This window comes from Bos indicus x Bos taurus, chromosome 1 (assembly GCF_003369695.1).
Source record: "Bos indicus x Bos taurus breed Angus x Brahman F1 hybrid chromosome 1, Bos_hybrid_MaternalHap_v2.0, whole genome shotgun sequence".
Classification (NCBI taxonomy): domain Eukaryota; kingdom Metazoa; phylum Chordata; class Mammalia; order Artiodactyla; family Bovidae; genus Bos; species Bos indicus x Bos taurus.
The window spans coordinates 145366915-145390262 of NC_040076.1; the positions used below are offsets into that span (position 1 = coordinate 145366915).

General features: G+C 48.6%; 2 protein-coding genes across 4 annotated transcripts in view; one reads left to right on the forward strand and one right to left on the reverse strand.

Moving 5' to 3' along the window:
- Window positions 1-19190, reverse strand: part of MCM3AP (minichromosome maintenance complex component 3 associated protein) — a 42236-nt gene extending 23046 nt beyond the window's left edge. Inside the window, exons 1-14 of one of the 2 annotated variants that reach the window (XM_027548256.1) lie at window positions 18752-19134; window positions 16446-17765; window positions 15981-16204; window positions 13451-13529; window positions 13077-13221; window positions 11590-11780; window positions 9201-9340; window positions 7673-7870; window positions 7081-7349; window positions 5753-5915; window positions 3589-3749; window positions 2670-2911; window positions 2246-2451; window positions 1553-1653 (exon numbers count right to left, since the gene is read on the reverse strand). In XM_027548256.1, coding sequence (XP_027404057.1) covers window positions 1553-1653; window positions 2246-2451; window positions 2670-2911; window positions 3589-3749; window positions 5753-5915; window positions 7081-7349; window positions 7673-7870; window positions 9201-9340; window positions 11590-11780; window positions 13077-13221; window positions 13451-13529; window positions 15981-16204; window positions 16446-17658 — 3332 coding nt within the window. In that variant the 5' untranslated portion in view covers window positions 17659-17765; window positions 18752-19134. Of the gene's footprint in view, window positions 1-1552; window positions 1654-2245; window positions 2452-2669; window positions 2912-3588; window positions 3750-5752; window positions 5916-7080; window positions 7350-7672; window positions 7871-9200; window positions 9341-11589; window positions 11781-13076; window positions 13222-13450; window positions 13530-15980; window positions 16205-16445; window positions 17766-18751 lie in introns of both variants that reach the window. The other variant, XM_027548265.1, reaches the window with a different exon arrangement.
- Window positions 18996-23348, forward strand: YBEY (ybeY metalloendoribonuclease). Of its 2 annotated transcripts, XM_027548274.1 has the most exons (4): window positions 18996-19497; window positions 20661-20789; window positions 21997-22065; window positions 23082-23346. In XM_027548274.1, exons 1-4 carry the CDS (start codon window positions 19288-19290, stop codon window positions 23166-23168), a joined length of 495 nt encoding a protein of 164 aa, XP_027404075.1. In that variant the 5' UTR covers window positions 18996-19287; the 3' UTR covers window positions 23169-23346. The 2 variants fall into 2 exon arrangements, with proteins under 2 accessions (XP_027404075.1, XP_027404082.1); XM_027548281.1 differs by lacking the exon at window positions 21997-22065 and having other exon boundaries at window positions 19013-19497; window positions 23082-23348.

Sequence of the window (23348 nt, forward strand, 5' to 3'; positions counted from 1 at the left end):
CAGACATTCAGACCAATGGAATATAGAGCCCAGAAAGAAATCCTCACATATATGGTCAACTGATTTTCAACAGGGATAGCAAGACCATTCAAAGAGGAAAGTACATTCTTTTCAACAGTAGTGTTAGGAAAACTGGATACCCACATACAAAAGAACAATGTTGGATCCTTATCTTACACAATATATAAAAATAAAATGGATCAAAAACAAACTTAAGAGCTAAAATTATAAAACTCTTAGAAGAAAACATAGGGCAAAATCGTCACAACACAGGATTTGACAGTGATTTCTTGAATATGATAACAAAAGCACAGGCAACAAGAGGAAAAAATAAACTGAACTATATAGAAATTAAACAATTTCTGCACATCAGAGGATGCACACGCAAAAGAGTAAAGAGACAATCCATAGACTGGGGGAAAATATTTGCAAATCAAATACTAAATAATGATTAATATCCAGAATATGAAAGAATTCCTACAACTCAACAACAATTCAAAAATGAGCAAAAGACTTAAGTACACATTTCTACAAAGAAGACACACAAATGGCCAATAATTACATGAAAAGATGCTCAATATGATTAGTCATTAGAGAAATCTAAATCAAAACGAGTCACTACTTCACACATTACAATGGTTATTACTTTAAAAAAAACAAAAGGATAGCATGGCTTGAAAGGATGCAGAGAAACTGGAACCCTCGTGCACTACTGGTGGGAATGCAAAAATGATTAAAATGGTAAATTGTTATGTATATTTACCACAATAAAAAATTAAGCCCATGGAAATCATATTTATTTTTAACTCCGTCAAATAGAAAGTATGTATCTAATTCTGGTATATTAAAAAAATGAACAAATCCTTTTATGTAACCTACATTTATACAGATGAAATAATATTCTTTCTTATCAGTATGTTGCTTTATACGTACTAGAATTTTTAAAAGAAGTTTGAAATCTTTAAGACAGCCTAACTTACTAATTAATCAGATTTTAATTAACTATTAACTACAAAAGCTGCTTAGGAGTTTAGAAAAATTTTGATTATTAAATTTATCAAGACTAGATTCTTAAAGTATTACACAAAATCAGATTTATAAAATTTGTAAATGTAGTCTGAAATGTCTAAGGAAATTTTATCATGGTATATAATGCAAATGGTAACAAATGTTTAAGGGAATTTAATCTGCTAAACTTATAAACTGAGACTTAATCTAAAATCAAGTGTTTTTATTTTTTAACAGAGAATGAACTACTACTAGATTTTTTACTATTAGATTTTTAATCAAGCTTAAAACTTAAAAAACAGGTTTCTAATTTACAACTTTAATAAACCTAATGCTGCTCAAAACTCACACACACAGAGAAACCACCTGCAAACCACACACACCGGTCAGGAATGTGAGGGGCACACCCGCCTAGGGAGCAGGACCAACGCTTGAGCCTGCACAAAGGGGTGGCTGTGCTCACTTGTTGAGAGGAAGCGTCTGGAGGGACAGCAGGCGGCCCCGAGTGCAGACAGCCTCAGAACAGGAGACGCACCGCACTTACCCCAGGGCTGTGGTTGCAAAGGCTGCCCCTGCGGCACCAACTTCCTCAAAGTCACTCTGAAGAACCTCCTGGATGAGCTCATCCACCACTTGGGCCAGGTCCTAAGGGGAGGGCAGAAGGGTCAGGAGTGCTGGCCAAAGCAACACTGCCTCATCCACACCCAGCTTATCCCCGAGCAATCCACCTCTACAGCCGAAGGTACTGGAGATGTTCCATAAGCCACAGAGACATCACAGGACGTCCCACCTGGGTCCGAAATTCCTGCAAGACCTCATCACTGGAAGCTCTTTGAAGGTGTCTAAATGACCCTCACACAAGGCCTGGTCCTGTGCACCTGGTGAGGTTTCCTGCTGATAAACAGGAGCCTTCTGGACATGAGAGGACAAGCCTGCTTCCTGCTGGTCGACAGCTGTTCAGACGGCCCCAGTGCTGCCCCCTGTGCCGACACAGCTTCAGCTGCTGTGGTCCTTCCTCGCTACCCCTCAGGCCTCCTTGTTCCCCAGGGAGGGTGGTGCCCAGTGCCCAGTGGCCCCCAAGCAACGTGGTGGCAAGATAAAATCTCATAACCTGTGTGGAGTACTCAGACCTGGGGCCATCCATCAGGGGCACACTGACCCCAGGAACACAGACACGGTCAGACTGGACATCACACACAGCTGGATGTTTGCCCGCAACAGTGGGAGGATGCCTTACCGCATCTGAGTAAACAGGCACAGGCTTCGGTGGGAGGAGCTCCGACTGCATGGGGGGCTGCACCGGGGGCTGCAAGAGGCTGGGCGCCATGCTCGGGGGCAGCACCGAGTGATGTGGTGGAGAAGCCGACACAGGCAGAGGCTGCAGGAGGAGAGCCGGCAGGGGCTTGGCCGCCTCTGCACCACACTCCTCTCCTCTCCCCACACCTGGAGGAACCGGTGAAGGTGGGCATCAGGGATAGGACCAGGCCACCCTCCTGAGCAGACCACCATGGGGTGCCTCCTGAACCATGATCGGGTGCCAGGAGTACTTTACCAGCAGGAACCCAGTGCCTGTGGGGCCAGGAAGCTGTTCAGGCAGCACCACGCTGGTGTCTGCCCGGCCCCAGGGTGAGGTGCCCTCCCGAGACCATGGCTTCACTCACCTGCCACGTCCAAGCCAGGTCTCTGCACGCCCAAAGGCGGCTCTGCAGCCAGGCTATCCCCGATGTACTTGTTCTGGGCATTGAAGCTGCACACGGGGGTGTGACGGGGTATGGGGGGCAACGGCCCTCCATTCACAACCTCCCCAACCGACACCGTTAGCTTCCTGGTGATGAACACCGACTTCCTGGCCTTGGACAAGCCCTCGGGTTCCAGGAACGAGGATCGGTTCAGCTCGACACAGCTATCAGACCACAAAGAACCCATGGAGAGGCATCACACAGGCAAGAGGCCGCCCTCACCTCTGCAGACCCCTGCAGTCTCCATACTGCCTGCCAGTCTCATGGAAATGGGGGAGGCGGCAGAAGTCCAGCTCACAGCACCCACCACCGCCAGCATCTCCATGTGATGCGGGAGTCACCTGGATCCCCAGGTAGAGTGACACCTGACTACAAGCGCCCAGCTCATCCCCTAAGGGCAGGTCTGCAAGGCAGCAGATGTGGCCTGTGATGAGAAGTCAGAGGAGATGGGGTCAAGAAAATCCCAGATCCAGACACAACAGGCTGTGAGCCATGTTCTAGAAGAGGGTCCTCAAGTTCCACCGCGTTCTCAAATCTCTGACTGCAGCAGAGGAGACACCCTGGCCAGTCGGAGAGGCCATCTTCAGGGACAGAACAAGGAGGCCCCAACCTCAACCTCGACCATCAGGTTCTTAAGTTACTTGTGAAAAGTCAGGAAGAGGTGGGTCTGAACCTTACCCTGCCAGCTGTTCCAGGCCTTGCCCTAGTGCCTGCACCCCAGGGAGGCAGCCCATGGACTGTGCCTTCTCTATGGCCTGGTGAGGCACAGGCACTTCCAGGCCTTCCCAGTACTAAAAGGGAAAAAAGGAGAGCAGCCCCACGCCTCTGCCTCAGTGCTTACCCGTCGGAGACTGTGAGGCCGTGGCAGTTGAGGAAGTCTGTGGCCTCCTCGCCGTCTCTGAACAGCAGCATGCGCACCACACCATCCAGGGGGAAGATGGTGGAGCGCTGTGTGCTTGCCGTATACGCCACATTGAGCGCTCGGAGCGCGTCCTTGCGGATCTGAAACGAGAAGCCAAGTCACTGAGTCACAGCAGGTCAGGCGCCCAGGGTCACAGAGCACCCAGTTCAGGTCAGTTCAGTCGCTCAGTTGTGTCCGACTCTTTAGGACCCCATGAACCGCAGCAAGCCAGGCCTCCCTGTCCATCACCAGCTCCCAGAGTTCACCCAAACTCATGTCCATTGAGTCAGTGATGCCATCCAACCACCTCATCCTCTGTCGCCCCCTTCTCCTCCTGCCCCCAATCTTTCCCAGCATCAGGGTCTTTTCAAATGAGTCAGCTCTTCACATCAGGTTGCCAAAGTACTGGCGTTTCAGCTTCAGCATCAGTCCTTCCAATGAATATTCAGGACTGGTCTCCTTTAGGATGGACTGGTTGGATCTCCTTGCAGTCCAAGGGACTCTCAGTCCCTCTGGAAAGTACCCTGGACTCAGCTTAGTGCTCAGTAGGCTGTCTGCTCATCGGAAGATGCCCAGAGATGATGCAAAGCAAACAGCTTCACACATAGAACTGGTTGGGCCGTGAAGACTTTATTTATTAGAAAAACTAAAAAACAAACCACGCACCAGCAGGTGCATCCTCCACTCAACAGAAAGCTGTGTAGCTAGTAAAACTCACCACGGAGATGGTGGAATGCCAAGGAAAGTGTGTGACATGAAACTGAGTAAAAGTCGTTTCACAGCGTCACACTGAGCACTTTACAAACGCAGAGGGAAATACGAAGAGACTGCCAGGTCAGCTTGGTCCCAGGGCTCTGGTAACCCTCCCCCTCCTCTTCCGTGTCCTTTAACCAACCCAACCCCGGTTGACAGTGTTACTTCAAGGCTGGCATTGTCCAAGCCAGGGTCCAGCAATGAACAGACAAGACCCCTGTCCTCACAGAGCTGACATGGCAGGACAGACCGACACTGAACAATATGTGTGTACAAAATGCAGAGTGCATTCAACAGTGAAAGCGGGACAGGAAGGACAGCAGAGGAGGCGCACAGGGAACGCGGGCGGGCGGGGCGGCGAGGGCGGGCCCTGCCGAGAAGGATCTGGAGGAGGGGAGCTCTGAGTGGTTCAGTGAGGACAGCAGCCGCCAAGGCCCTGAGGCAGGAGCGTGCTGTGGCTGCAGGGCAGGAAGGCACCGCTGTAGGTGGGGAAGACAGGACCCTGTGGCTGCTGCTGGTGAAACACTTTGTTTTTCTAAAGAAAAAATGCTTAGATTTCTTAGTTTAAAATTACTAAAATGGATGCAAATGGTCAACATTCTCGTAACATTAAATAGTCATTGTAAAAATACTATCAGTTGTATTTATCAACTGCACGGACTTTCCCAAGTGCACTTTGTTAGAAATCCTTTCATTTGTTCCAGAATTTCTGCTCTCTTGGAAACTGTCAGATCTGACAATGAGCAAGCTTGCAGATTCTTTGCCTGGGATGTGATAGTGGGTTTAGTCACTGTTTATAGGAGGACTTGTGACCAAAGAAGAAAAATGAGCTGGAGTCACAAAACGGGCCAGGCAGGTTCCCAAGAAGCCTGGTGCAGCCTCCTCCCTACCCCACCAGCACAGGGGGCTCCTGGCGAGGACCCTGGGGGTGCAGGGACTGCTGTGAGGTGGCAGGGCCACTGCTTTCTTATCTTCCCCAGGTGCTTCAGGGGCGTTAAGACCTGACTGTGGGAGTCTGAGATCAGGATGACACTCCACACAAAGCCGAAGGTAAGAGACTGGTCTTGCCCAGTCTTTGTAACCCCAGTGCAACAAAGAGCAGGCACTTCAGATATTTACTGAAATGAATTTAGCATCATCAGGCTCACTCCAAAACTGAAGACAGACAACACTTGTTAAGCTCTAGCTTAGAGGTCTGTGCATGCAGTTTGCTTTCCGGCTTCTTTGTTCCCACGGAAAATGCTAGTGCTGAACTCAAGCGAGAGCGTTCTGAAGAGACCTCCCTCATCTGAACCAGAAGAGTGTTTCCCAGTGCATGGCCTTTTCCTTCCAGGACAGTGACAGTACTCACCTGATTAAAGTAACAATGCAGAAGACAAGCGTTCAGATAAGAGGCTGATTGGACCAGTTTAAAAAATCGCACAAAGTTATTACTGTTCAATGCAGCAAAGGCCTGAACAGCAAATTTCACCTCAGGGGAGTTTCTAACGGCAGGGTGGAACTGCTGCACTTCTCTGTTAATCAGAGGAGATAGAAGTGGTTAGAACGTGATCTTCCATGAGACAAAATTTCCACAAAAACAGAGCTGACAATAAAATAAGGTCTCCACTATACTGAAGTAGAAGGCCTTGGTGATCACAGTGCCCGTGTGTGCACGGCTCACCTGCGTCAAGGCCACCCTGACTCGGGCTGGATTGGCAACAAAGGTATTCTTTCAAAAGATGATGAATAAACAGACTTGAGCAATAACCTAAGAACTGATTATCAAATCAAAGAGTTATTTTAATGCCAACTGACTGCCAGCTACCAGTGTTTGATGACAACGCTTAAGAAACAAAGTTTAACTTTGTTTTGTTTAGAAATAAACTGATTTGGGGAATTTCCTGGCAGTCCAATGGTTAGGACTCTACGATTTCACTGTTGAGGACCTGGATTCAATCTCTGTTCAAGGAACTACAATTCTATAAGCTGTGCAGCAAGGGCAGGGGGAAAAATACTGATTAGACTGAATTATTCAAGACAGGAAACAACTGCTTATCATATATGAAAAGACTACACAGCCATTTTCCCTGACTAGTTTATCCCTAAGGCTTAATTTTAAAACTTAAAATCAATCACACACTTAAGATACTCTGTAACCAGGTTCTCAGGGAAAACACTAGGCTGAAAACAAGTTTCAACTTAAGGAAATCCAGTTTACCAACGACAGGAATGGAGGGCCTGGGGACTCTGGTATTCTTCACAGAAATGTCTACAGATGTATCATTTCATGTCTACAGGTGTGCAAGGTTTAAAATTCTTTCTTGATATCCCACCCTTAGCACTTGTGTTTCACACCATTTTTCCCTCTCCTGCAGCTAAGATCTTTGAAGAGGTTTGAGTGCACGTGTGTACTACTCTGATAAGGGACCCACTCGCTGAGTGCATCCTCTCTAGCTGACGAGAACTGGTCCTCAGGAAGTATCTGGGGCCCACTCAGGATGCTCGGGTGCTCGTGGGCAGCCCCAGCCTCTCCCTCGGTAGCTCAGCTCCAGGGGCCGCACGCTGAGCCCAGCTTTCTCACTAACACCGACACTAGTGCGTCCTCAGTACCGCCGCCACCAATCCTGAAAGCTCTCTTCCTGGTTACAGCCTGCCTTTCCCTACGGCTTAGGCTGACTTCCGAGTTGGAAAGCTCACCTTAGGATGTCCCCCTTGTTGAGATTGAGCAGGACGTTGTAGCCTTGGAACTCCGCCTCACTGGCACAGAACACGCCCTTGTTCCTCAGGTCCTGGTACATCTCCTTCAGACTCTGGAGGCACTTGGTCATGTTCTCATTGTTGATCTTGGCATCAAATGAGGACATGGGCTCTTCACACATGAAGTGAGCACAGTGGATGTGAAACCGGGTGCACTTCTCAATCAGAGACACCGTCAGCGGGTCACACAAGTGCTGCTGCGTGATGTCCTGGACACAAGCGAGGTGGAATAATTACACACGCGTCACACACGCGTGCATGCACGCATCTTACGTACACACAGGTCTCAACACATCCAAACGTAAGAATCAACTACTAGAAAAATCATGATTATCTGAATTTCTCAGACTTCAATTTGAAACAAGCATGAAGCACATTTTAACAGGACTTCGTAATGATTTTAAAGGAACAGTGTATTTTTTTTTGTTACAGATGAAATGTAACTGAGTAAAATGACAAGAACTCTCATTTTCACTCGACTTCATATGTGCTTTCTAGTTTTTCTAGCTTCCTTGTCGGAAGTGGCTGATACCTTCCGTATGCCCCGCGTGCGGTTCCACAGGAAGTCGTACCAGTCCCGCAGGCCGCCCTCCGTCTGGTCCATGATCTGGGTCACCAGATAGTCCATGGTCCTGCTGAGCACCCCCGAGGGACGCAGCTCGTGTGGCAGGGGCTCCTCCTGGTCAGCTGAGGAGCGGCTGTACTCCTTCACAGCGGCCGCGTGGTCCACCTGAGAGTGGGGAGTAGGGACGAGCAGCTGGGGGGCAGGTGCCAGGCCAGCCTCCCCGCTGCTGTACCCCAAAGTGGGGAAGACCACACACACACACACACACACACACACACACACACACACACGCAAGTAAGGTCAATACTTCAGGATACAATTTTAGAACACAAAATTTCTATTTGAAGGTAACAATTAAAATTAAAAGGCAAAATAAAGCAACTTGTTTTTGGCAAACATGACAAGGAGTGAACAGGCTACCACATCAAAATGCAGGGAAATTTAAGTGAAGACGCACCTGCTGGGGTGTGACAGATGAAGGACTTGATAGAGATTTTAAAAGGCCTCAGCCATGCTCATATACCAGATTGTCTATACGGACCAGAAACGGAGCTGGCAGTGAGGAGGCAGGAAGAGTAGCAGCAGGGTCTGGGGAAGGCCCTCCAGAGCCCAGAGCTGCAAGAAGAGGCTGGAGACCTGCGGCTGACGGTGGAGCAGAAAAGCCACAAGTCCCCGCCCTGGGCACCTGCCTTGACAACTGCCACCTTGCTGACAGGTGAAGGCAGCCGTAAAACCCCCAGCCAGTAAAGAAGAAACCCGAAGGAAAATTAACAGAGAGAAAATGAATGTAAGATAGTGCAGACTTCTGGGGAAACAACTTGGGACATGCATCTACTCATGTTCAGGAACCTTAGGAAAAGTCACACCTCTGGCACAGCCCTTCATTCCTGGAATCTATCAGAGGGAAGGAAGCTGAAAACCTTAGAACCATTGACACAGCATGCCAACAGAGTTGGTAACAGTGGAAAATCAGAAACAGCCTATGATTGCAGAAAGGGAGTTCTGAAAGAGTTACATAATCAAGTGGTGTGCCTATATGTAAAGTTTTAAATGCTTAGAAAGAGTTTACTATACAAAAGAAAATGCTCATGACATAATTTTAAGTGAAAAAGACTCATATAAAATACCTAGAGCATAACCTCCAACACCCAAAACATAAACATAAAAAAGGAATAAAACTGTGAAAAGCAAAAAGAAAGGGAAAGTTTGTTTAATTTGTGAAACACAGATTTGTATGTATTTCCATAACTTAGGGAACCACGTGGTCCAGTCACCTTACGTAAGACTGCTTCATACATACCTCATGATACAAATAATGGAATAAACATGATTGTTAATAGCATATCCCCACCACATTCTAGCAAAGCAACCCCCAAATCAAATAGTATAGAAATCATGAAACCAGCCTTCCCTCCCCAGCACACCCCCCTCTGCCCCAGTGATTAAACACGGACAGCAGCCTGGAGAGCAACCCCACGGGGATGCAAGGCTCTACCTGGTCAGTGCCTGGGACCACTTCAAACACACTCAGCTGGCTCCGGGTCTCCCGCATGTACCGTTCCTTCTCAGGACACATATCCAGGCACGTCCCAACAAAAGTTCTTGCTTTGTCCAGGTCGGTCCTTTTCACCCGAGCTAAACAGAATCAGGTAAAAAGTAAAAATGTACCACAGTTACTGGGAAGCCAGAGAAGTGCATTTTCACAATGACAAAAGGAGAAATAAAAATAAAAATTATTTTCCTTTCTTTTACAAAGGAAAAAAATCTAAAAAACACTACTGGGCCTCAGAAAAAGGAAAGCACTGCCTATCACACCAAGTGACAAGCCATCAAGACCCATGAAGACCCTCCAGGCCTTCTCCTCTCTGCGGGTGGGTGTCCAACAGTCACAGATCTTCAGGGCATAGCAGGTGGTGGCGGGGAGGGGCCCACACGCGGGCCTTTATGGCTCCTACAACGACCTGAATGATACACAATCATGCTGCAATGTTTGGTCGAAGGATCGACCTCTTAAAAGAAATATTCAAAATATGCCAGTATTCCAGAACTCTCAGTATTTCATCATGTTTTTAACAGGAATCACATTAATGGAAGTCAGCTGGATCCTGACCTGAATAGATGATTCTTACCCACAGAACTACACAGTTACCAAAGTATCTATTAAATGAAGTGAAATGCAACAACCTCACAATTCAAAACATTCACATCTTATTTTACTTTTAAAAATTCCAATATCTATTAATGATTCTTTTAGGAATACAAAAATCACATGTCAATGACATAACCTATGGTAGCAGCTTTTATTACTGTGTTAAGGAAAACACGTGTTTATTCCTGTACTGCTGCTGCTCCTAAATCACTTCAGTCGTGTCCGACTCTATGCAACCCCATAGACAGCAGCCCACCAGGCTCCCCCGCCCCTGGGATTCTCCAGGCAAGAACACTGGAGTGGGCTGCCATTGCCTTCTCCAATGCATGAAAGTGAAAAGTGAAAGGGAAGTCATAAAGTCGTGTCCAACCCTCAGCGACCCCATGGACTGCAGCCTTCCAGGCTCCTCCGTCCATGGGATTTTCCAGGCAAGAGATCAGGAGTGGGGTGCCATTGCCTTCTCCAGCTTCTACAAAATCCTGCAGGTAAAATTTAATTCTGAAAAAAACTCTGCAAAGAAGAGCACGTGTGCTGTTTTATTTCTGGTCACTGTACATAGCTTTTAGTGTTAACAGGAGATCTGATTTTTGAATAGGCTTTAAATCCATTCACATGGTTTAACATTCCAAAGGTACAACATCCCAGACGGGACCCCACGACCGTGCTCCCTGCTTCGTGACCAGCTAGCTATGTGAGTGATCCTGCCTCACCTCCATGACTTTAACACACAGGCCAAGTACACTCACACGTATATGGACACACACACTCCCCTTTCTGTACTTCCCACACCTTGCTTCTTCCGCTTCACAATAAACATTGATCATTTTTCCATTAAGAAACCCCAGTCTCCTTTCAGGCTGTTTAGAATCCCACCGTGTGGACAGTCACCTTCCAACCTTTGTTATCACAAAAAACCTTGTAAACATGACACACGTGTCGGGCAGTTTGTAAGTCACACTCCTGGGTGTGGAATGCTGGGTCAAGAGCACTGTTCCCCTGGGCCTGGAGACACTGCCGACTCGCTCCTCTGAGCAGCCTGCCCAGGGATGGGGCGGTATGAGACCTCTCCATCTCTTGCTGCCATGTGACGGGCAGACAGCAGCTGGATCTTTCCACTTTCCATCCACATGTTTAAGAGGTAACTTTTTTTTTTCTTTTTGGCCATGCTGCGCGGCTTGCAGGATCTTAGTTCCTTGACCAGGGATATAATCCAAAGCCAAAGCTGACTCCTAATCACTGGACCACCAGGGAATTCCTAAGTGTCAACTCTTGACACTTCCTTTTCCGAACCTCTCAGACCCTACTCATTTTTCTACTGGAGTTGTTCTTTTTCTTATTGGCTCTACAGGACTTTCTGTACCTGGGAATCCGCCCCTTGTCTGTCGTGAGTTACAGACTTTTCCCCTATGACATCTTTTGTAGTTTTATTTGTGGTGATTTCTGTTAAATGGAAAGTTTTGATCTTTAATGTGTGCTTTCTCAAGGTCTAAAAAATTGCCCTTTATTTAATCCTGCATGTATCAATGGTGTTGGCTTTCTTCCAAAAATAAGATTACAAACACACCGCACCGAGTCCATGTCTGCACTCACGGCCTCAGCAGACCAGAAAGCAACAGGGATCACGGGCACAGAGCGCAGGCCCCACGGCCCAGCGGCAGTGGAGCCCCCCAGACCAGCGTCACCCCTTCCCTCACGGCTCCCGAGAAGACCGCCTCTGCCGAGCCCAGCCCCTTACCTTGCCGCATGACCCTGTCCCTCTGGTCAAGCAGGCGGTACTTCTCCTCAGACGTCTCAGCCACGGTACCTATCAGGGGACTGAGGGATGACACACACGGCCCAAGACCCTCAGAGCCCTCGGAGCTCTCATCAAAAGGGTCTTCCTCAAACTGATGGGCCTTCAGAAGACTTGGCTTCTTCACAGGAGAACTAGAAGAAAGACCACGTGCTAAGAGCTGTGTATCCATCAGGTGTCTGGATTTTTTCCACATCCAAACACTTCTTTTATTGTCCTGGACACCCAGCTCCTCCAAAGTTGGACAGCAGCTGGCACAGAGGGGAGGTGGCCGCAATACCACCAGTGATGAGCATGAAGGCTCACATCACTCACAGGTTCTCCTCTTTAAACCACTATACAATCCATGGAATTCTCTAGGCCAGCATGCTGGAGTGGGTAGCCTTTCCCTTCTTCAGGGCATCTTCCTAACCCAGGGATCGAACCCAGGTCTTCCTCATCACACGCGGATTCTTTACCAGCTGAGCCACAAGGAAAGCCCAAGAATACTGGAATGGGTAGCCTATCCCTTCTCCCGCACATCTTCCTGATCAGGAATCAAACTGGGGTCTCCTGCATTGCAGGTGGGATTCTTTACTGACTGAGCTATCAGGGAAACCCTGAAATGAATTACTTGTAGATTTCTATCTCAGAGACATGAAACTAAGAGTGAGATAAAAGCACTCCAACACCGTGAGGAAATACCAGGCCTGCGTGTTTTCAAACACAGCTTCCCTTCAGTAGAAGGACGTACTGAAAAGAACAGGGCATTCTGTGAGCTTCCTCATTTTCTAGCTGGTTTTCAACATTCTGGGAATTTGAATGTCAAAGAGGATGTAAAAAGAGGAAAAAACAAAAGCAAATCAGCAACAGTTACACTGTTAACTGCAAAATGTGAGGAAAACTATCCACTGGCCAAAATACGGGAAGCAGGATTAAACAGAAGCTGGCCTGCTGTGAAACGGGAGGCGGAGGCCACACAGGAGTCTCCAAGCCAAGGGGAAGGAGGGAGGAGCCTCTGGGAACGCAGGTTCCACACAGAGACGCGGAGGTCTCTGAAGTGCACACTGTGCTAGATCGGGCCTGAGACTCTGCACAGGGCTGTGCAGTTACAGCCATGGCTGCAAGTGGCGATTAGGAACATGGTGTGCAGCCAATTATACATCTTAAGGAGAAAAGCGATTGTCTGTACACATATACATCACACAGATGGCATGACAGCAAGTGCGCGGGCCACAAGGCTGAGGGAGAGGGGGGCCCAGGGCAGCCCCCGCCCCCGCCCCCCAGGTCCTCTCCGCATCCCTCAGCCCCCATCCAGGTGTCACCGATCACCCGCTTCCCTTCCACGATATCTCACGACAGCTACAAAGTCCCTCAAGGTCAGTGACAGGAGAAGCCCAAGAATCCACTTGCCCTATTAGAACAGTGGCATTTGGAAGGACCAGCCACACCTTTTACTCAGGAGGCCACCAGTCGCAGTCCTCACCCCAGGCTTGCCGAGCGGGGAGTGCTGAAAGGGCGGGTCCTCGGTGCCCGGGCCAGCTTCCCCATCACCTGGCTGCTTCTCCTTGAGGGAGAAGGGCTTCTTGTTGGGACCTGAGGACGCAAAAGTCGGGACAGAGTTAATGACACCACAAGTCACTCAACTTGGGGGCTTCCTCTTGGGAAAGTTATAATTGTGGCAGTATGTTGTTAGGAAGGAGCCCAAGAAAGTAAGACAGCCCCACCCCCACTTCACCCCACACTGGGGATCAGGCTCACACTCAGCACTCCAAGGCCTTGCACAAAGCAGGAGAGACTGTGCAGAGAACAACTGAAAACTCACTTAATTTTTTCTTGTGCCAGAAGATGGTCATATCTTTATGCAAATCTTTCCCTTTCTTCCTGGCCAGGGCTGCAGATGCCTGGAAAACAGTCCACAACACAAAGAATGATGGCATCAGGAGACCAAGGAAACGAGATCAAGCCTGCACGTGCATTAGTGGAATTCTGTTCAACAGAGTTACACCTCTACAGCTATGCGTTTTGACCACATCGCCTGCCTCCGGCCATGGCAGCCACGGTCTTCATCTCCCTTACCTGTCTTATAGCATGTATCTGCGCTTCTCCTTATCGAAATTAATGACTCTACTGTGACAGAATCCATAAACTTGGCCCTATTGGCGTTTGATAATTGTCACCGTATGATTTTCTGAAGAACAATGGAAAGATGGCCAAGTAATACTGAAACACAAAGGAAACCTGTAGACTGACACACACGGGGTACAATTTGTCATAAAACATACATACACAAAACCAACTGTATGTTAGCACACCTATAAATATACCTATGCAAATGTCTAGGAAAACATACACCACACTAGATAATTGTGCTGGCTCTAATTGGAGAGAAAGGGGTGATGAGTGGACCTCAACTTTCTATAGATCAATGAACTGCTTACAATGACAATTTATATATTTTCTATACAAATATTTTTTAAGGTTCAGCTAGAAAAAAAAAGACATTGCAACAGACAGAAATAATCTTAAAAAAATGAGGGCTGCTGTATGACCTGGCAATTCCACTCCCAAGTACACACCCAACAGGAGTGAAAGCAGGGTCCTGAATAGAAACCTGCGCTGGCTTCACAGCAGCATTATTCACAAGACCCAAATGGTCCGTGGACAGGGGGACAGATAAACGAAAGGTGGGACAACCATACCTGGAATAAAGGAAAGAAATACAACCACATGAATGAACCCTGAAGACATTATGCAATAAGCCAGACACAAGAGGATAAATACCGTACGATTCCACTCATATGAAATACCTAGGACAGATGAATTCATAGAGTTAGAAAGTAGATGTGAGGTCACCAAGGGCTGGAGGAAGGAAGGAATGAGGAGTTATTGCTTAGTGGTTACAGAGCTTCTGTTTGGGAGGATTATAAAGTTCGGGAACTAGATAATGTGATGGTTGTACAACATTTGTGAGAACATTTAATGCTGCTGAATTGAAAAAAAAAATCAGTAGAAAGGAATAAACAGCAAAAGCCCTAAAACTGTGCATATCTGGGCACAGAACTTCTACTCTCAGGAACTTAAACAAAGGATATAATCAAAAATAAATGCACAGAAATGTCCATAAACAGAAAGTTGGCCAAGTAGGTAAATAGGATAGAACGTCATGTAGCTCTTAACGACCTCATTCTAATCTAGACTGTTCGCTGATTTCAGAAGCTACTAAAAATGACCACATAAGAGGTTACCAAACAGGGTATGTAGTGCAATGTCATTTCTGTAAAAACAATGTGACTATATATTTACAAAGACGTTATCCAAAATATTCATGGGTGGTATCTTAGAGGATAGAACTAGGGCTGATTTTGTGTCCCATGCCATAGGACTTTCTGGGTTTTTCCTCTATGTTGACAGGTAACACCTTCATCATTTAAAAAAGAATGAAAACATGCTTTCTAAATATCTATAGAATATAATTTTCCCAAGAATATTCAGAAGAAAATAACAAAAGATATAAAGCTACATACTGTGAGCAGCTCACGTAAGCATATACCCTACAACCAATACGTTATGGGTGTATGTACCTAAACACATATTAAAGTCGAGGCATAGGCACAATTAACGGCGGTGCTCTCTGGAAGATGGGATTACAAGAATTCTACCTTTCCTGTACTGTTCTGAATGTTTATGGTGATCACGTACTGCTGCTGCTAAGTCGCTTCAGTCGTGTCCGACTCTGTGTGACCCCATAGACCCCCTGGCAGCCCACCAGGCTCCCCCGTCCCTGGGATTCTCCAGGCAAGAACACTGGAGTGGGCTGTCATTTCCTTCTCCAATGCATAAAAGTGAAAAGTGAAAGTGAAGTCGCTCAGTCGTGTCCGACTCTTTGCGACTCCATGGACTGCAGCCCACCAGGCTCCTCCGTCCATGGGATTTTCCAGGCAAGAGTACTGGAGTGGGGTGCCATCGCCTTTTCCAGATCATGTATTATCAGCAAATAAAATAAAGTCAAAAACAAAACAAGAAAACAATTTTGAAAAAATGCTGTGTGGTTATAAGACATTCCCACGTGTTTCAGAAAAATCTGACTTCATGGGAATCACTCACCTAAAATTTCTAGAACACTGCATTCAGTTGGAACCGCAAGTTTTTCACAAATAAATCTAATTTATGATAAAAATAGTGCTATTCCAGTTTCTCCAAATTAAGACATTAGAGTACTTTTCTAAATTCTAACAAGTAACTGATAGATTTTTAAAATTAAGTTTTAAAGTGACAAAGTTCACTCTACCTTTGCCACTTTAAAGCCTATTTTTTTTTCTCACGCACATGAACTACATTGTTGGAGTACTCACATGATCAAAAAAATACACCACTGCAAGCTTTTTGCTGCGCCTGGTATATATGCGCTGCACTTTAGCAATTTTGCCAAAGTGGTTCTCCAGCGTGGTTCTGTTATTGAGATAGTCAGGGATGTTCTTGCACTGGATCGCTGTGACTTCAGCAGGAGACAAGCCCCCAAGACTGTCTGTGCTCTCACTCCTCTTACTCTGACGGCCAGGAGTTCCTCTTAGAGAATCTAGGGGATCAGTGAACAGTCAGAAAAATGTATCAGATGCAAAGTTTTCCAATTACTAGGGCATCAACTAGCAAAGAGCAAAGAAAATTTTTATGGCTGTTGAGACCTGCTCCAGGATCCTATATATTAGGATCCCTAATGTTTGCAGGGGGTTAACTAGGAGATTTAAGCTAACACTCGGGGAAATTTACCAAGAACCTGCCAGCAGGATAGACTGTATTTTGTACTTTCTAGAACGTACCTTCTTTTTTATCTCTGCTTTCAGTTTCTTCCTCTTTATTCACACCTGGAAGCCGGGAAGGCACCGGGACAGACTGACTGCCTCCTGGGATGACCAAGTGGTCATTTTCCCCAGACTCGACACAGCCAGTTTCCTTTTTAGATTCCTTGCTGCCCAGACGACCCACTTCTTTATTGCTTTTGAAGACATCCTGTATTGTCCGCCCAAACAAAGTGCCTCCTCGGGGTCGATTCAACCGAACAGGTCGTTTATCTGGAGGATGATCACCCCTTGACAGAGGGTCCAAGTCTTCAGCTGCATCGTGACCATGCCTCCTTGGGGACCGATCCTGGTCCTCCTTTCTTTTCAGTCCTTTCATGAGGCTGGGAAGTGGCTCCATTGGGGAAACAGCTTCTTCACATCCTTGTCTGACACCTGTTTTGCCAACTGGGAAGGGTTCACCCAAGGATCCTGAAGACATGGGGAAGGCGGTGAAGGTACTACTAGAAGTTCCAAACAGTGATTTGGGGCCTCTTTTCTCTTCCTCCACATTCTGATTTGGCAAAGCAGGGGTAAAGGCAGATGATGAATTATTGTTGCCTGGTTTTGAAAAGGTAAAATTTGAATTGGTGGCTGAACTACTTGTCACCTGAGAAAAAGGAAATGGGGCCAGTCCCCCAGGTCCACTACTGATTGGGTTGGAAAATGTAAAAAATCCAGAAGTAACTTGGCTCTTAGTTTTCTCTGGCTCAGATTCAGCCCCCAATATTGGTCTGAACACTGAATTTTCCAGAGGTTTAAAGCCAAATTCTGTTTTCCCAAAGAGAGAGCTTGCTTTTTCTCCAGTTTCTGGGGCAAAAGTAGAAGTACTTGGGAATGCTCCAAGGTTGGGGGACTTAAAACTGAATCCAGGATTTCCAGGCACACGTGAACTCGAAGGCCCAGAGGCAGCCACAAAGGCTGGACTGTGTTCAAGTCCAGAAAAGAGTCCAACATTTGTGGTTTGAGAGAATCCTAATGCTTGCACTGAAGAATGACTTTGTCCAGAAGATGATGGAAAACTGGACACCTGTGAAAATCCTGAGCTTTTCCCAGATAACGTATTGCTTTGTCCAAAAAGAGAGGGCTCACCAAACCGAAATTGTGGCTTAGCTTGAAATGTTCCTGTGGAACTACTGGAAGATGTTGGAAAAACACCAGTCTGCTGCCCACCGAAAGGATTAGTTGGATTCATCTTCTGAGCCAGTTACTAGAAGGCAATAAATACTACGTGTAGAAAAGTAGTCCTCTTCCTCAAATGGTCTGTTCAACTAGGGAGCTCCCCCCTATCTCCACAATAAGCTGAAAAACAAAAATTCAGACAATCACAACTATGCGGTGCTGGAAGGCACCAAATTAGAATTTTTAATCACACGCCAGGCAAAGCAAAGGACTAATTCTTATTTTCTGAGAGACAAATGGTGGTACCCTGCCTTATTGGAGGGAGTGCAGAGTAGAAGACGGTACAAATAAATTACTTTGTTATGGGGGTTTGGCTCAGACAGTTAAGCGTCTGCCTACAACGTGGGAGACCAGGGTTTGACCCCTGGGTGAGGGAGATCCTCTGAAGAAGGAAATGGCAACCCACTCCAGTACTCTTGCCTGGAAAATCCCATGGGAGGAGCCTGGTAGACTACAGTCCATGGAGTTGGACACGACTGAGCGACTTTACTTCACTTATGGGGGTTTAAAGCATGATCCTTTAAGACTTAAAAAAAAAAAAATTAAAACATCTTACTGAATTGGTAAATTTATGGAAAACCTAAAATAGCAATAAGAAAGTATATGCCAGTTGCACTTTCCAAGACAGGAGTTTCTGACGTCTTTCAATCTCCACAGCCAGAGAATTAAAATGTAACACTGCTAAAAAGTTAGTGTTTTCAATGTTTCCTCCCATCTAATTTTTTCTCCCAGTAACCAGGGCACCAAATACTTTTTCCAAACAAGGAAATAATTTGCGTTTTAACACAGTGGCGACTACCCCCAGGATCTAGCTCGAAGTACACAGTGCTCTTGAAAGACAGGCAGCCCCGCCAGATCGCGGGTGCAGCGCAACCCAAATCTCGGGCGGACCAATGGGTGGGCTCGGCGCCCGCCGCGCACCCACCCCCCGAGTCCTGCCGGCCGTGTGCCTCCCCCTCCCTGCGCCCCAGGACCCGCCATGTCCCATCCCCGCGCCCCTGGCCGCGCGCCCTCCGTGTTCCCCCAGCCCCGCTCGATTAGCAACACGGCCGCGGCGGCGGCGAAGAGGGCGGCCTCCGCCCTCCAGGGCCTCGCGCCGTGCTCACCGTCTAGCTCAGGGACATGGCCGCCCACCGTCCTTCGGGCTAGAGAGGCACGCAGGGCCCGTGGCCGCCTAGGCCAGTGCTGCCCGCGGCCCGCGAACACAAAACACCGCGGACCCACTTCCGGTCGGTCCCGCGCCGCCCAGCACCGCCCGGGCCCGGCCGCGCGCGGGTTCCGCTCTCCGGCCGGGCGGCGGCGGAGCGGCTTCCGGGGCGCGGCGTCCACACCCCCATCCGCCCGCTTCTGCTCAGTAAGCGCCTCTTCCCCAAAATGGGGCGGCGCGCGCTGGGCCTGCCGTGCACCCTTACACCGCTGGGCCCTCCCCTCTCGCCCGTTTTCTAGTGTGTGTCACCGGCCGTCCGGAGCGTCGCACTCCACCGTCTGTCCAGGCCCCCCGTGCTGCGTCTTCCTCTCGGTAAAGCGCACGTTCCATGACAGTTTTCAACGAATTCCACCGAACGGGGTGACGTGTCCGTGCGTGCGCGTGCGTTGCTACAGAACTTCCGCGGGCTTTACGATTCATCGGCCCGAAGTCGAGATGAGCCTGGCGCTGCGCAATCTGCAGCGGGCGGTGCCCCTGCGGCGCGCGCTACTGCGCCAGAGGCTGCAGGCGGTGCGCGGGGCCCTGGGCGTGCGGGCCTTCGACCTGGGGGTTGTCTGCGTCGACAACCGGAAGATTCAGCAGATGAACAGGATCTACCGAGAGCAAGACACCCCGACCGACGTGCTGTCCTTCCCGTTTCACGAGGTAAAGGCTGCCCTCCTGTTCTCGTCCGGCCTACCTTCCGCTGTGAATTCCGTTAATTACACCACAGACAGGATTGTCAGTGTTGCTCCGAAAATTTCAAATACACACGGAAGTAGAGAGTAAGATGTGACCGTCGCTACTGATCAGAGCTTATTGCTGAAGGAGGGAGGGTGATCCCCGCCCTCCTCGTAACAGTGAATTAAAGAGAAAGCGCTTCTGCAGTTTTAAGTGTGATTCAATAATGGATATGTACGGGTTGAAAATTTTGAATAACTCTGAAAATAAAAGGACAGACTTGGGCAAATATTTTAAACAAATATGTGCTGTCTATCAGGTTATGAGGATTTCCCTGTGGCTCAAACGGTAAAAAAATCCTGCCTGCTATGCAGGAGACCAGGGTTCCATCCCTGGGTCGGGAAGATCCCCTGGAGGAGGGAAGGTACAGCAACCCTCCAGTATTCTTGCCTGGAGAATCCCATGGACAGAGGAGCCTGGCAGGCTACAGTCCATGAGGTCAAAAAGAGCTGGACACGACTGAGCAACTAACACAGGCATCAGGTTATTACCTATGTTATGTGAATGATTCATTCCAGACTTCCTGCATTGTTAGTGGCCACATAAATTGGGGCAGCCCTTTTGGAAAGCAGTCTGGCAGTTTACCTGAAGTAAGTCTTGATAACTGTTTAATCCACTAGGATCACACCTAAGGAAATAAATTGAAAAAGGAAAGAGAATTAAGTGTTCAACGTGTAATATAAAAATACATTAAAGTGTCCATTTATTTTCCATAAAAAGAAATAAAAATATTTGACTGACTTAGTGTGAACAGCGCTCAGCTGAATGGACTGGTCTTTATGTGGGAACATGTGATCAGTATCAAAACTGGGAAGAACAGAAATGTAAACTTGTATCAGTGAGGTGATTTAGCTCCATAGATGTTTTGGAGCTGAGTGGTTGTGCATTAGGAAGGATGAAAGAAATGGAAATAATTATTTTGACAGTGTGGGAACATCTTAAGTCAGTGTGTAGTGTCCCTGCCACAGTCCTGATTCGTCTGCCTTGAAAGTAGCAACACAGGGTCTTTCAGGGTAGAAACCTGTGGGCCTGTGGCGAGTTAGTGTTCTGAGGTCATGTTCTGCAAGTGTGTGTTTCCTCATTTTCAGAATCTGAAAGCAGGTGAAATCCCCCAGCCCGACTTTCCAGATGACTATAATTTAGGAGACATTTTCCTGGGCGTGGAGTTTATCTTCCAGCAGTGCAAGGAAGATGAAGATTACTATGACATCCTGACTGTAAGTGGGATGCTGAAATGACAAATCCTTATGGGCAAAGCAGAGGCCCATGTCCTTCATCCAGGCCATGAGAGGAGGTTGTGGAGGTGACATGGACATCCACACCATAATCCTTGTGTAGGACAAGGGTTCCTGGCGGAAACCCGCAGGCAGGGGCCGTGCCCTCTCACCACACCTCAGAGAGGAGAGCCTGGGGTATGGGTCTGTGCCCCCGAGGCAGTGTTGGGTGAGGGGAGGGGACAGGAAGCATGCTGGGAGGAGGGAGCCCCGGGAGTGGCCTGATTATTAGCTTTGCCTCTGGAGATGAGCTGGCTGCCATTTAGCCAGCTCAGACAGGCTGAAGGAGCTTCTTACTGAACTGCTAGAAGCAGGTGGGATTCCGGCCTCCAGCACCTTCAGATCTGTCTCCTCCCCTGATGCCATGAAGGATGGCAGGATGGCGGAAGTGTTCTGAAAAGCGGTGTCCGACTCAGTCGTGTTTCAGTGTCCCCATGGATTCAATGGAGGTGTCTCCCTTTGTCCGCACCCTAAAGTATTGGGGAATCCTAGTGCTTCCGAGACTTGAAGTGGAACTTCCCAGCGAGACTCCCTGTGCTCAGGCGTCAGGGTTGCTGAGGAGGGTGTGCTTTCTCCCTGCAAGTGGTTAAGAACCGCAGCGTAGACAGCACTGCTTAGCACCGGTCTCAACTCCAGGATCTCCGTGACTAGCGTCTGTGTGCCCCTGGGGGCTCTGGGCTGGGGTCACCTGTGGACACTCCACTGCCCAACACCTTCTGAGAAGTCTCTTACCCACAGTGGAGAGCCAGCCTGCACTCCTAGGATCCTCAGTTCCCTGGCACTAGGCCAGGCCAACCCACTCTCCTGCCAGCTGGCACCCGCCTACATGGCAACGCTGGGTACCTCCCCTTTCCCTGCCCTGGTTTTCCATGTCTCCACAGCTCCCCCCACCCCAGAGGAGATCCTGATCTTCGCACCCCACTACAGGGGCCTGACCTACTCCTGCTAACCAGACCCACCCCTGTGACCTCACCACCTGCCTGCAGCCCTGCCTGGGCCCAGAGGAGGCTTCCTCACCTCCCACTGGGCATCCACTTGCCCTCGCTGACTTTTTCCTCCTCCTCCTCCACTACCGCCGCTACTACCACCACCCCAGCTCATGGCTTGATCCTGACCACCCTCTGAGGCAAATTCTTAATTGTTCTGACAGGTGACTGCCACCCACGGGCTCTGTCACCTGCTGGGCTTCACACACAGCACGGAGGCCGAATGGCAGAAGGTAGGAGCCCTGCCCTGTCTGCGGCACACACGGGCACGCATTGCAGCCCAGGCTCCAGAAACCAGGCTGTGCGACCTGCCCCCTGCTGTCCAGTGTGAAAACCAAATGGAGAAATGCAGCCAAATGAGGAATTGATAGGGCCCACTTTATAAAAGAAACAGTGTTTGTTTTAAATACTGGGCTCCCTAAGTGCTCGTAACTCCTTTATTCATTCACTATTGAAAAGTCCGAGGAGAGATGCTGCTGTGAATTTCATGAAATCCCAAAATGACTTAAAGTTAAACTCTTCATTGAGTTATTGTGATGATATTTGTCAGTAGGAAACAGGATTTAGGACATTAGAGTGTCTGATCCAGACCTATCATGTGGTGGTTTGTTTCCTCAAAGACTACCAGTATTTACTCAGTTTATAAAGGTCTGTGTTGGTATAGAACCATAATTGCGTTTTATTAACTCAAATTATGTACATAATCAAACAGGCTCTCTGAACTGCATAGAAAAACGTTTTTTGAAAATTAACAAAATGGTCCTGGTACAGTTGGCTTCCCCAGCCTTCCGAGGCTCCTGCGTCCACGCTGGCCACACCCTGGCTCTGTCCCCCACCCCTAACCCTGCTCTAGCCCACTCATCCCCCTCCTCCGCTCTGCTGCCCTCTGCTCCAGCAGCATCTCAGGGACGCTCCAGGGCGGTTTCCCACCAGCCCACCCTTCCCCCCAGGAGGGGCTGTCCTCATACACCCACTCCCAGGCTTTGAAGCAAGTCACCCAGTCTGACCCCTTCTTCTAACCCCGAGATAGGCCCTCCCCTCCTCTTCATACCCAAGACCACCAGCTCAGCCCCGGCCCCCCACCCCCTGCCCCTGCTGGCTCCAAGGCTCACACCAGGAGCTCCTCTGTCCTGGGGCTGCCCGCCTCGGGCTGTGTGGGAGGCCATGGGCCTCAGGGAGAGAGCCCCAGGGCCAGGGCAGGCCAGGCCTCTGGGCCAGTCCAGAGCTGGTTTCCACCCCTTTCTTTCAGATGTACCAGAAGGAGAAGCAGGTTCTCCAGGAGCTGAACAAACACATGGGGACCAGGCTGCAGCCCCTGAGCAGAGGCCTCTTCTGACGGAGGTGACGCACTGTGGCTGGAAAATCTGTGGCTGAAAGCCCCAGAGATCAGGGCGCCCCCACACTGAGGGTCTCGGTGGCCACTGCTGCCCTGTGGGGCAACTTCCAGTCCTTCGTTTAGGACACAGCCAGTGTGCTATTTCCAGTGTTGTAAATAAAATAGTTCTCAGCTCTCAGA